The following is a 12,582-nucleotide window of genomic DNA, read 5'->3' on the forward strand; positions in this document are numbered from 1 at the left end:
GACTAAATATAGCACACGTCTAAATATAGCACAAGTCTAAATACAGCACACCGCTACCTACAATTGACAATCCACACCTACAATGTTATACACTTCGAACATTGCTACACAATGCATAATACTGCCACACAACAAGAAAAATATTACATCAATTTGGTTTTCGATAAATTCTTTATCGTGTAACTTGCAGTTGGAACATAAACGCTGTTTATATGGCATGCTTGTGTACCATCTAGTTTCGACATTTGTAAAAATTTGAATTAAATACTGAAACTGCAGCCACTGAATATATTGAGCAAACCATATGTATCCAAAGTAAGTGAGTAAGGTTTTACGCCGCTGTTAGCAATATTCCAGCAATATCATGTCTGGGGACAACAGACATGGGCTTCACACATCGTACCCATTTGGTGTGACGAGCAAACGCTTTAATCAGGACTCAAGCCGACCAAAAGTATCTAGTTCATATTGATATAAGAAATACAAAATTGCTCTTATACGGTTCAGATTGAGTTTACATACACTGATGATTGAAAAAGGGCAGATGGACTACACCTAAAACACCATTACACGATCGACTGTGTCCCTTTTGAGTGAACGATCTTGAAGATGAATACCATATCTTGCTCATTTGTCCAAAATATTTAAGTATAAGGAATCGTTATCTACCAAAGCATGTCATTACCAGACCAAGTATGATAAAGTTTGTGAATACGGTACAAACTACTAATGTACAACAACTGATTAGTATTGCTGAATGTGTTTATCAACAAAAAAAAATTCTTTAAAATGGAGGTGAGGTGAAATTGGGTTTAACGTCGTGCTTGAGAATATTTCGCTCATATGACGACGTGCATGCGTGTGTATGTGTATGTGCGGCTGCTTGTACTAGCCCAGACTTAAGCTGGTTTTATAGTGCTAGCCCACTGAGATACCATTCCGCAGTGAAGCATGAATACCCCACTCAGACACATTATACTGACTCCGAGCCGACCACTCCTTGTTGTACCCATTAATGCCGAGCGTCAGGCAGGGACCAACAAGTACCATATTTTAACGTCTTTTGGTATGACGCGGTCGGGGATCGAACCCGCGACCTTCCGCTCTCCGGGCGGACGCTCTAACCACTACACCACGGAGGCGGTCCTTTAAAATGGAAAGTACAATGGACATGTTATAAATATTTACTCTGGGTTACCATCCCTCATTTCTCTGTTCATTTATTGTATAATATTATCAAACTATGTACATCCACAAACACTCACGACTGTGCAATTATGAATTTTGTAACCCTTGTTTTTTGGCCCATGGCCTAAATAAACCTGTTCTGTATCCAAAGCCGATGGAGTAAGCATAGAAAGCCTCCGCCCGATCCCGTTAGTCGTTTCTTACAAGCATGGGTTACTTAAGACCCATTCTAACCGGGATCTTCACGGGTAGAGGTGAATATCACCATCTCCGCCCTTATTGCTATAATCGTTATCTACTTACACTTTTTGTAGCGCCTTGAGCGAGCATTGAATGCACGGATACAGGCGCAGTTACAAATACCCACTATTATTATTATTATCAATCACTGCCTTTGAATTTGCACTGGCACCTTTGTAGTGATTTAAATTAATTTGTAAAATTAAGATTTAATATATATCTTTTCTTCATTGTTTGTAGGTTTCACACCGAGTTCTTTTACGGGTTGATTTCCGGCAAACGTTTAGTTTCAATTTGCAAATCATCATTTAAAAGCTTAATGTAATAATTAACCAAGAATTCAATACATAGATCAGTTTACTTACAAAATGGACAAAAGGCTGAATATGATGTGTATCAAGTGAAACTGCCCAAAAGAATCTACGTTTTTATTCTAGAAGGTGCCAGGCATCTTGAAACTCCCTGTTCAATGCAGCGTGCTGATCAAACAGCCTCTGCATAATTCAGGACTTATGTCCCTTGTATCTTTACAAATATTTTACGTGCGCATCTATCATTTGCATTGTTGGGTGGCCATTCTTACATATTTGCTTGTTGAATACCGCACTCAACAATTTTCCAGCTATATTACCTTGATCTGTAAATTATCAAGTTTGGACCAGACAATCATGATGGCCAGTTGGGATACGATGACATTCATCAATCCAGTCCGCCAGCCACCAATTCGGTCCCGTGAAGATCCAGGTTAGAATTGATCTTCAGTAACCAATGCTTGTCGCAAGAGGCGACTAAAGGGACTGGGTGGTCAGGCTCGCTGACTTGGTTGACACATGTCATCGGTTCCCCATTGCTTTGTTCATGCTGTTGATCACTGAATTGCCTGGTCCAGACCGCCGTCATATAGCTGGAATATTGCTGAGTGTGGCGTTATGGTGAGGTGAAACGTCGTGCTTGAGAATATTTCGCTCATATGACGACGTGCATGCGTGTGTATGTGTTTGTGCGGCTGCTTGTACTAGCCCAGACTAAAGCTGGTTTTATAGTGCTAGCTCACTGAGATACCATGCCGCAGTGAAGCATGAATTCCCCACTCAGACACATTATACTGACTCCGAGCCGACCAGTCCTTGATGTACCCATTAATGCCGAGCGCCAGGCAGGGACCAACAAGTACCATATTTTAACGTCTTTTGGTATGACGCGGTCTGGGATCGAACCCGCGACCTTCCGCTCTCCGGGCGGACGCTCTAACCACTACACCACGGAGGCGGTCTGTGGCGTTATGGGAAAAGAGGCCATGCTTAAAGGTCACATGCAACGTAAAACACAACTTTGCAGATTCTGATACCTTTCGGTATGGACTTACCGAAACAAAGCGTCAAAAAATGCAAATTCAACTTATAAAGTTGAAAAATAACGCGATGAAAAAAAAACGCGCGAAATCGGAGTTCAAACGTTTCACTAATTTTCCCCAGACTTTTCTGGGGAATACGGGTTTCAACAGCTGGCTGCGCTCATAGCACGTGCGCAGTGAAATAGGTTCGCGCAACTTGGAAGCGGGCTGTCTGGTGAATACTCTGTGAAGGCTTTGGTGTGAGCTAGTTTCCTAATGTTTTGTTGATATCTCACAGGCGCGAGCTTTTTGTATGTTATGACAGTAAATAAACTGTTTATATAATTTCATTTGTCTATTTCACCACAGGTTCTTCTTACCGAGTCACTTTCTCAGTTCGATACTTAAAACCATTATTTAGAGTTGACACGATTTCTAACTGTGATATAGATATATCGATGTCACAGACAAAATCAATGTCTTGTTTTATTGACACCAGTGTGTCTGCCTGCCTGTCTGCTAATGACAATATTCAATACACAACTTTGATCACTGACCACATGCAATTTGAACTTAACACCAATCAGGCTATACACCATAAACAAAACGCATTGATTTATGGCGCGAGTTCGGTCTCTGTCACATTATGTAATTACACAGTCAGGCAGGTGTGATACTTGAACACATGACATGTTATGATGTCTGTTGATTGCAAAATGTTATACACAAAAAATGAGCATGTATTTACAAAACCCAACTTTCTATATATACACACACAATGACCCGTGAAGGCGGCATCTGCTAATGAACCAGCCGTTACACTTGAGTGCACACCCACCCGCTCTGACTGGGTTCGGTATCCCGGCTGCTTCGTTTCGAGGGAGGTAAACCCAAGTACAAAATATTGCACTTTTGATTTGCGATTATACGCTTATAATATTGTTTATTTGTTTTTTCATAATCAGCAATGCATATTATATGTCATGAAGAAGTGATAATTGTGTTTTAATTATGTTTGATTTTTTGGTTGCATGTGACCTTTAATATATAGTGAGAAGCGCCCTTCAGGTTTATATAACTCACTCACCCACCTTCTCCTGGATGGTATTCTCCCAAGTCTTACCGCCTGAACTTCTATAGACTGAGGGGCGGTGGGGTAGCCTAGTGGTCAAAGCGTAGGCTCGTCACGCCGAAGACCCGGGTTCGAATCCCCACATGGGTACAATGTGTGAAGCCCATTTCTGGTGTCCCCCGCCGTAATGTTGCTGGAATATTGCTAAAAGCGGCGTAAAACCAAACTCACTCAGTCAGTCAGTCTATAGACTGATATAACAAACTATACGGTCCAGCGCGCACCTGCCTCATCCCTTAGGAAATGGAACAATCCAACTATAGGAATTCTCCCCCAATACAACATATCTCATTGAATTGTGAATCAAAAGCACCTACAGTGTACGTTAATGACAACACAGCTCCTGATAACGTATTAAGTCACCGGCATGTTAAAATAAATATGTTAACTCAAAGAAAAGGAGTTGGCTAGGATCTAGTGTATAAATTATCCTTTTCGTTGTTATTAATAAGCTTTGTGTTCGTTATTATCAGTGGGTTAATGTTGTTTTAACTAAAATATATGATACCAGCAATCTCAGTTCAAGAGAAAGACATGATAGTTCAAGGACGTTTCATTCACAAAAATGTTTCAACAGAGAAGTATATATAGATTACTCTTTGTGAAGGATGCTGACTTTATTGATTTCATTGATGGACAGATTTTTATCCAAAAATGCATTGCATGAGATGCAGTCAATTTCATGGGATCTCTGACTGTTAAAGATATGAGGTAATGACAAACGTGTGTATTCACACTCAATATACTTGCACCGAGGTGGGCACTTTGAGCAAAAAGTTAAGATTTTATGTTCATATTTCAACACCATGCTATTCCATAGCAAACAAATATATTTAGGAAAACATTGCACCCACACACCCCACCCACACACCCCACCCACACACCCCTGCTATTTTAGAGAGGTCCTGCGGCTTTCGGCCCGAGGCCTGTATGAGAGACCGCCAAGGAAGGCCAAGGAGTAGCCAAATAAGTAATGTTCTTGTCAAAGACTGCTTCTGCTACTCACGATCAGGGTGCTTTAAATTGTTCGGCCTCATTTCAGTTTTCATTGTTCTCTAGTAGTATGGAGATTGGACCAGTCCATTATCTAGTGAGGGATGGTATTAACTGAATGTAATCTAAATGTAAGCGAAACGAGCTGTTACTGTATTTGAAAGAAAGCTGCGGCGATGGGAGCAAATGCAGCTTTGAATGCACCGATGCCTGCTATGCTATTACACAATTCAGTTAAAATTTAAAGTTAAAATAGGGGTCAGAGTGAGTGAGTGAGTGAGTATGATTTACGCCGCTTTTTAGCAATATTCCAGCAATATCACGGCGGAGGACACCAGAAATGGGCTTCACATATTGTACCCATGTGGAGGAATCGAACCCGGGCCTTCGTCGTGACGAGCGGACGCTTTAACCACTAGACTACCCCACCGCCCCAAATAGGGGTCAAAAGTTAACAAAGCAAAAAGGTGGACGACACTCGCTCGATTTCATTTCGATCAGCCCTGAACGCAAACATGGCGGCGGTCAATGGCTGGCTGGGAACCCTCGTTATTTTATTGATAATCAGCGCTTCGAAAGCTCAAGAAGGTATTTCATTATGTTATTTAACTTGGGGCTTCCAATGAGAGATTTCAAGGTCAGTTTTCTCTTGACCGAGGTGAAGTAATATTGTTAATCATTGTTTTTGTCAAGATGCAGCATTGGGTTGACAGGTAGACGTGGTATTGAATACCAAATTGAATGTATTTATGTGTCTTAAGAACGACCATGTTTTCACTACCATGCCTTTTGCTTTGTTTTGGTGGTTTTACATGCTCTAGAGTTAGGAATGCTTGTACCCCAACAGTACACGACATCAGTGAGGGTCTGCACGTAGCAGTGATGCATTGAGGCGTGTACAAGATTCATAACAGGTACACAGTCCATCTGCTTTTGCTATTATCACAAGTCGTCATGAAACTAGCAGAACCGGTAGTCCGAGTCGGCTTAGGCTTAGGCCGGGTCATTGCAGTGCAGAAAGGTTATGATTGTTGTTTCGTTTCCCAGATTCGCATTGTGTTTGAATGTTTGTCAACACCACGCCGGGCTTGTCGATTGTGCTCAGCATTTGAAACTTACACTATAGTTTGGCATGAAATGCATGTGGACCCAGTTTTTTGTAAAAATCTCTTCATCCAATGACCCAATCGATCTCAAACTGCGCAAGTGGATGTTTTGTCAGACAACGTAATCACATTGTAAATCACCAATTTTATGCATTTGTATTAAAGAATCTGTCTATGTAACTGTCAACAAAATAAACAGCAGAACGCAGAATGCTTGCAGAGGGAGGGAGCCAATGACCTGTAACAGCGGCAGTGTTGGGTCATAAAGGTCAATGCACGTGCAGTTCATGATAGGCACTGCACAGTGATAGACCGTTTGGATCATTCACATTGACTACTTCTAACTGTCATCATGAAAGCTTATTCAGATGATGCTAAACGTTTAATTAGAAATGTGTTGAATCTTTTTTAAAAAGAGAGCAAACGTAGAAAACCGATTTATAAGGTGTCGGATTACATGAAACTACAACTTTTGCTCTTGGCATGAAAAGAACATCGTGCTAAAAATTGTGAAAAATAAACCAACAACCAATAAACAAAACCTTGTGCAAAAAGGTAGGCATCCAAAGTAAGATTCTTTTGACATCAGGGTCATCAGAGATGTCATTCGCCGGCTATTTGCAAAATTTAAAGATTTTAACCTACAGAATAATTCTCACTAATGGGTTTTGTGGTTAATGTTGAACAACTCAGAGAAACAAACTCCGTATGATGGTTAACAGTTGGCACCCGACTTACCCTATTCACGACCTGTGACACCTCTTCATACCTGTCACGTGCATAGCTGACCTATATTGACGAACGTTGACCTTTATGACCCAACACTGACGCTGTTACAGGTCATTGGCTCCCTCCCTCTGCAAGCATTCTGCGTTCTGCTGTTTATTTTGTTGACAGTTACATAGACAGATTCTTTAATACAAATGCATAAAATTGGTGATTTACAATGTGATTACGTTGTCTGACAAAACATCCACTTGCGCAGTTTGAGATCGATTGGGTCATTGGATGAAGAGATATTTACAAAAAACCGGGTCCACATGCATTTCATGCCAAACTATACGTGGGGCTCTCCAACATTTAGTTCACGTCATGTCATGCCGAAGGCCCGGGTTCGATTCCCCACGTGGATACAATGTGTGAAGCTCAGTTTTGGTGTCCCACGCCTTGATATTGGTGTAATATTGCTAATATTGGCGTAAAACCATACTCACTCACTACACATGCGTTAACAAATACAATACAAAATGTATATTTAATGAATGCCATATCGTGGCCAGTTGTCTCAAGAAAACTTAATTTGGGGAGAATAAACACAAATAAATTCATGGTTGGTTGGTTGGTTGTTTAACGCTCCATTCAGCAATACTCCAGCTATATGGCACCCGTCTGTAAATAATCGAAAATGGACCATACAATCCTGTGATCAACATCATGAGCATCGATCTACGCGATTGGGAACCGATGACATGTGTCAACCAAGTCAGCGAGCCTGACCACCCGATCCCGTTAGTCGCCTCTAACGACAAGCATGGGTTACTGAAGATGAATCTTCACGGGTAAATGCAGTGTGCGAAATAGCCATAGGCCCGCTAGCCCGTGGCTAGTAAAAATCCAGTCGGGCTAGTAAATCTCCTCAGTCACTGGCCCGACTGGCTAGTTAGTTTCCATGGGGTCATTTTGTAAATATATCACTCTCTCCGCCTTGTTAAGTTATAATACACTTTTAAATCATGCAATATTATGGCCTAATACAAATGTTCATCATATTAGCAGCTTAATTTGTGTAATCTTTTGCTTAGTTCCTACGTTCAAAATCCAGGCTAGTGAATTATTTTGTGGTCTAGTAACTTTGAGTCATAGCCCGACCGACTGGTTAGCAAAATTTTGGAAACTTTTTCGCACACTGCAGGTAAAGGATTCATGGAAAACCTAACCATTGATGAAAACGCATCAAAATATTCTTCCCTTTAAGGTTACTTCTGGCACATCACGGACCACCATTACGACACAACGTACTGGTCTGAAATGCGGTCCTGTAATGACGAAGTTCCGGTTCGTGGTATCTATGGCGACTACTGGTGTGACTCCCCCTGGCGACTCGTCAACGACAGCATCAACGCCATGGCAAGCATCAAAAGCAACGTCGATTTTATCATCTGGACTGGGTACAGTATAGCAGACATACGGATTTACGCAACTGGTTCACGCCAATGTTTACGTTTTTTAATTGGTACAAACGCAACACGGATTGAACTAAATTCTCATAAATAAACAGGTGAACAAAATTTCACAGACTACTTATTTCTTCCCGAACATTAGGAAAATGTGTTCGAGTGAGTGAGTGCGTTTAGTTTCACGACGTTGTTCTCAATCTCCAAGCAATATCACGGCGGGGGACACCAGAGGGACATTGTAGCTATGTTGAGAATCGACCCCGGGTCTTCGGCGTGACGTGCGAACATCTTAACCACTATGCTACCCCAGTGCACCACATAATTTCAAAAAGCTGTGTAGAAATCAAACTATTCGATGTTTCAGAGATACAGTGGCCCACATCAAGGACCAATACCTGAATGAGTCAGTTAATCTGGAGATAATGAAAGTTGTGACTGACGCTCTGAAGGCGGCGTTCCCAGGGGTCAAGGTCTACGCCACGATGGGGAACCACGACTGGTATCCGTCCGACCAATTCCCTGTCACGTCGCACTTCCTGTACAACGCCACTGCGGAACTCTGGGAAGACTGGATTGGCGATGCAGAACAGATGGCGAACTTCCGGAAAGGTAGACATGTTTTTGTTATCAGAGCACGTTTGTTTTGGTTTTTTCCTTGTCGTGTATTATTATAATGACTATTCCAGTTATATTGTGACGGCCTGCTGCGACGAACGCAACCGCTCACGGCTTCGGCACGCAATCAGCCATGTAACTGTATCATCTTTTACAGGGGCGGCCATTTGATAATTAACGGGTCATATTAAATAATAGCTATTGGAAGACAAAAACTGGAAAGATCCTGTCTTGCCTCAGATGTTACGTAAACACAAAATTTGTTCTCTGGACATATTGAGTATGCATTATTATCCTATATATCATATATTAGGAATAACAATAATAATATTTACGAGTGTAAATGTTTTAATAAATTGTTTATCATATTCGTTTTTATCAAAATAATGGAAATTTAAAACATTGTTACATGTATTTATTACAGTAGCTTTATATGTGCAAATAGAGCTACCATGAGGCGCCAGGTTTACACTCCCTTTACAGTCATGATCACATCCTACTTGGAATTCATTCACCGCTAAGGAACAGAAGCATGTTTCAAATTTTAAATGTTGGAATTGTAGGAGCTCCTGGCATACCGATGTTTATGCATGTTTCAACTACTGAGTCGTACCAAATTCAACGCCCGTGTTTCAGTTACGGTCAGTAGAGGACACGTTGAAATTCTAAGCATTCTTGATCGGATATTGAAGGGTTAAGAAATACAAACAGGAGTCTAATTCCCGGAGAAGGTCACCCACCAAACTCCTCTCCGCCACCGACGTTGCTTAACTTGATGTGATGTTTGTGAGCAGTTACGTATTTTGGAAACACTTTCAGGCGCCTACTACACAGCGAAGACAGCCCAAGGACTGAGGATTATCGGACTGAACACAAACCTGTACTACACGTCGGACAAACTGACCACAGACTTGACTGATCCTGCTGGTCAGTTCGCCTGGCTGGAGGAGGTCCTTAAGAACGCCAAGGTTGCTGGAGAGAAGGTGAGGCATTGTGTTAAGCTCAAAATAGTATATATACTTGTTAATCCTGTGTTATTTTTTCAGTCAAAAGCTGTTAACATTTTATTTGGGACATTCTTTGGACATTTCATGACATTCATTAATAACAGCTCTTTTTCAAAACGTATTACTGCACATCACAATTGTATACTTTGAAAGGGTGGTAAATATTAGTGGTATTTTAATATACCTCTTTACACTTTAAAATGACATCACACTACCTTGGTTTGTATTGACAAACATTTCTCTTTAACTGTTCGTGACTGAGAAATCTATACAGCTTTCAAATTGTGATCTAATTAATATTTCATGTCTGACATATCCGTTCATCACGGTAATTGCAAAACATTTTCATGGCACGAGGGGACCTGCCGTCTAAGGCTCCGCGATTCGCTGTGAAGAGTTACGGGCCTTAAAAAATGCCAGAACCCTATGACCCTGGGTTCAAATCCGATTTCGCCCATATATTTCTAGTTTTGTCTTTAGCACCGTAGCGGTTTCACAAAATGGGAATTTACATTGCCATAAAGCTTTCCTGACACATTTAATCGACAATCTGTTAAATAACTAAATTAATGTTCAAGGCAGTTTAATCAATTTTAAATGCTCAACCACTTTTAAATTGCAGGTGTTGTTATCCGCTCACATTCCTCCCGGCGTTCACGTTCCTGGAAATGTTCAATGGCTGGCTAAGTATTTCAACACCCGCCTCATCGACTTACTCAAACAATATACCGACGTCATCGCCGCCATGTTCTTCGGGCACGACCACGCTGACGGATTCAAATTATTACAAGAATGGGAGTAAGTCCAGCATTTGTTAATTCTTTTTAGGCAGAAAAGGCGTTTCGATCTGGATGCTATCCAGTACATGATTTAAAGTGAAAAAAAGAGAAGATGTCAACGCGGGCACAGTGGGTTATATTTTTCCCACGCCGTACAGCGTACACACAAACGCAACAATCACAACGTTTCGTGCTGTGTTTGTTGTTAAATTCGTGGTCTTGACTAGCAGTTGTCGGACTTCTATTTTTCTGGAAGCTGCGCTGGCTGAGTGGGTTAGACGGCTGACTTTAAATGTGCCGGCGATTAGGTGCCTGACTCTGAGGGCGTGGGTTCGAATCCTGGATGGGACTCAACCCAACAAAAGGACTAGAATCTGTACTTTACTGTGAAAGTGTAATCCCAAATATAACGTGTTAAAAAGACTCGTCTTTTCAGAGGCAAAATGTTGTCTTGAATCAAATGTTCTCTTTTTAACACAATCAAACTATATGCAATTTGTTTTTATGTCTGGAATTGGGGGAAGTCTAGTGGATACACTGTGTGGAGTCCATTCCTGGTGTACCCGCCGTGTTATTGCTGGAATGTTTCTAAAAGCGGCGTAAAACCATACTCACTCACTCACTCATAAAGCAGGATCTTGACAAAAGAAAAGTAAATAAAACCAAACTCACTCACTCAATTTAAGGTTTACGGTCAGGTTGTGATTTAGGTGGGTTTTTGTTAATTGAAGGTACTCCTGGCACACCGATGTTTATGGCGCCGTCGATCACCCCCTGGCGTTACAAGATTCCAGGGAAATCGGGCGATGCCCACAATCCGGCCATCCGACTGGTCAAGTACAACAAGGGCAGCGGCCTCCTGCTGGACATCCACCAGTACTACATGGACCTGACTGACAGCAACAAGAACAACGCCTCCAACTGGACAATAGCTTATAAAACCAGCGAGGCCTTTGGCTTATCTGACCTCTCGGCAGACTCCCTTAATGGCGTTATTAAGAAGATGGAAACAGACAAGACCTTGCTTGATAAGTATATCAAGTACAACACCGTTCTCGCCAACGGGGAAAAAACTGTCAATGAATGTGGCGAGAAATGCCGTGCAATATTCACATGTGGCTTCACCCACATGGACAAAACATCATTCGATTCTTGTGTAGACTTTCGCGTCGGTGCTGCGACAATGCTCCGTTCTACTACCACCTTTTTTATCGCTTTGGCTACACTGTACATCCTCATGTAGGGCATTTTCTGTATTCTACGGAAACATGCGGAATTGGAGGGGACTGCTGTTTAAAATCGACAGTCAATGATTATTTGGACACATGATATATTTCGGTGTATAAATGTCACTTAAATGAAGAAAACGACCTGGGTTTTGTCATGGAAAAATGATCTTCACAGTTAGCCTACCGCTCACCATGAATGATACCGACGGACGGTTTTCTGAAGCAAAAGACATAGGATCTGCAGCACCTCTTTAACATGCGTAGTCGTCATGTAATCTTTCAGTTTCAAACAAAATATTTACCTTGCGACTATGATAACAAATAAACATCAAAGGTATATCATAGGCATTTACACCTATTTGACATTGTTGGAGAAAATATTCTACACCTTTGACACTGTTGTACCAACTCAGATGAAACCATGTAGATGTCCTGTTTCTCAATGTTGTTTCTCAACGATCTTTTGAATATTAAATTAGTGCGAAACCTTATCACTAAAACAGACACACATTCATACTGTTGCTTGAAAAGTTCGCCCTGGCTCGGAATTTTACTCGATCATGTAGATTATACCATTCCATTGTGAACAATTCCCAGGATCCATTTGCCACCACAGCTTCACTTCCGATGTGGCAATGCCATCGCCATCTACTAACAAAACATTAAATATCTCACGACCCTAAGGGTAATATTATTTCATATGTCGGTTATTTTGAACCTAGCGTCGTGTAATTAGAATGATTTCAAAATGAAGCTATGGCGGCGAATGTGTCTTGGGAGTTT

The 12,582-nt window shown here is 41.4% G+C and overlaps 1 protein-coding gene across 1 annotated transcript; it reads left to right on the top strand.

The window, feature by feature from the left end:
* The first annotated feature begins 5,401 nt into the window (after window positions 1-5,401).
* On the top strand, window positions 5,402-11,813 carry LOC124280621 (acid sphingomyelinase-like phosphodiesterase 3b). The gene is made up of 6 exons (XM_046716601.1): window positions 5,402-5,474; window positions 7,968-8,160; window positions 8,534-8,778; window positions 9,604-9,772; window positions 10,414-10,589; window positions 11,302-11,813. The coding sequence occupies exons 1-6, from the start codon at window positions 5,402-5,404 to the stop codon at window positions 11,811-11,813; spliced, it is 1,368 nt and encodes a 455-aa protein (XP_046572557.1).
* The last annotated feature ends 769 nt before the right edge of the window (window positions 11,814-12,582 follow it).

This window comes from Haliotis rubra, unplaced genomic scaffold, assembly GCF_003918875.1.
Source record: "Haliotis rubra isolate DU_JTF1 unplaced genomic scaffold, ASM391887v1 Scf270, whole genome shotgun sequence".
NCBI lineage: Eukaryota > Metazoa > Mollusca > Gastropoda > Lepetellida > Haliotidae > Haliotis > Haliotis rubra.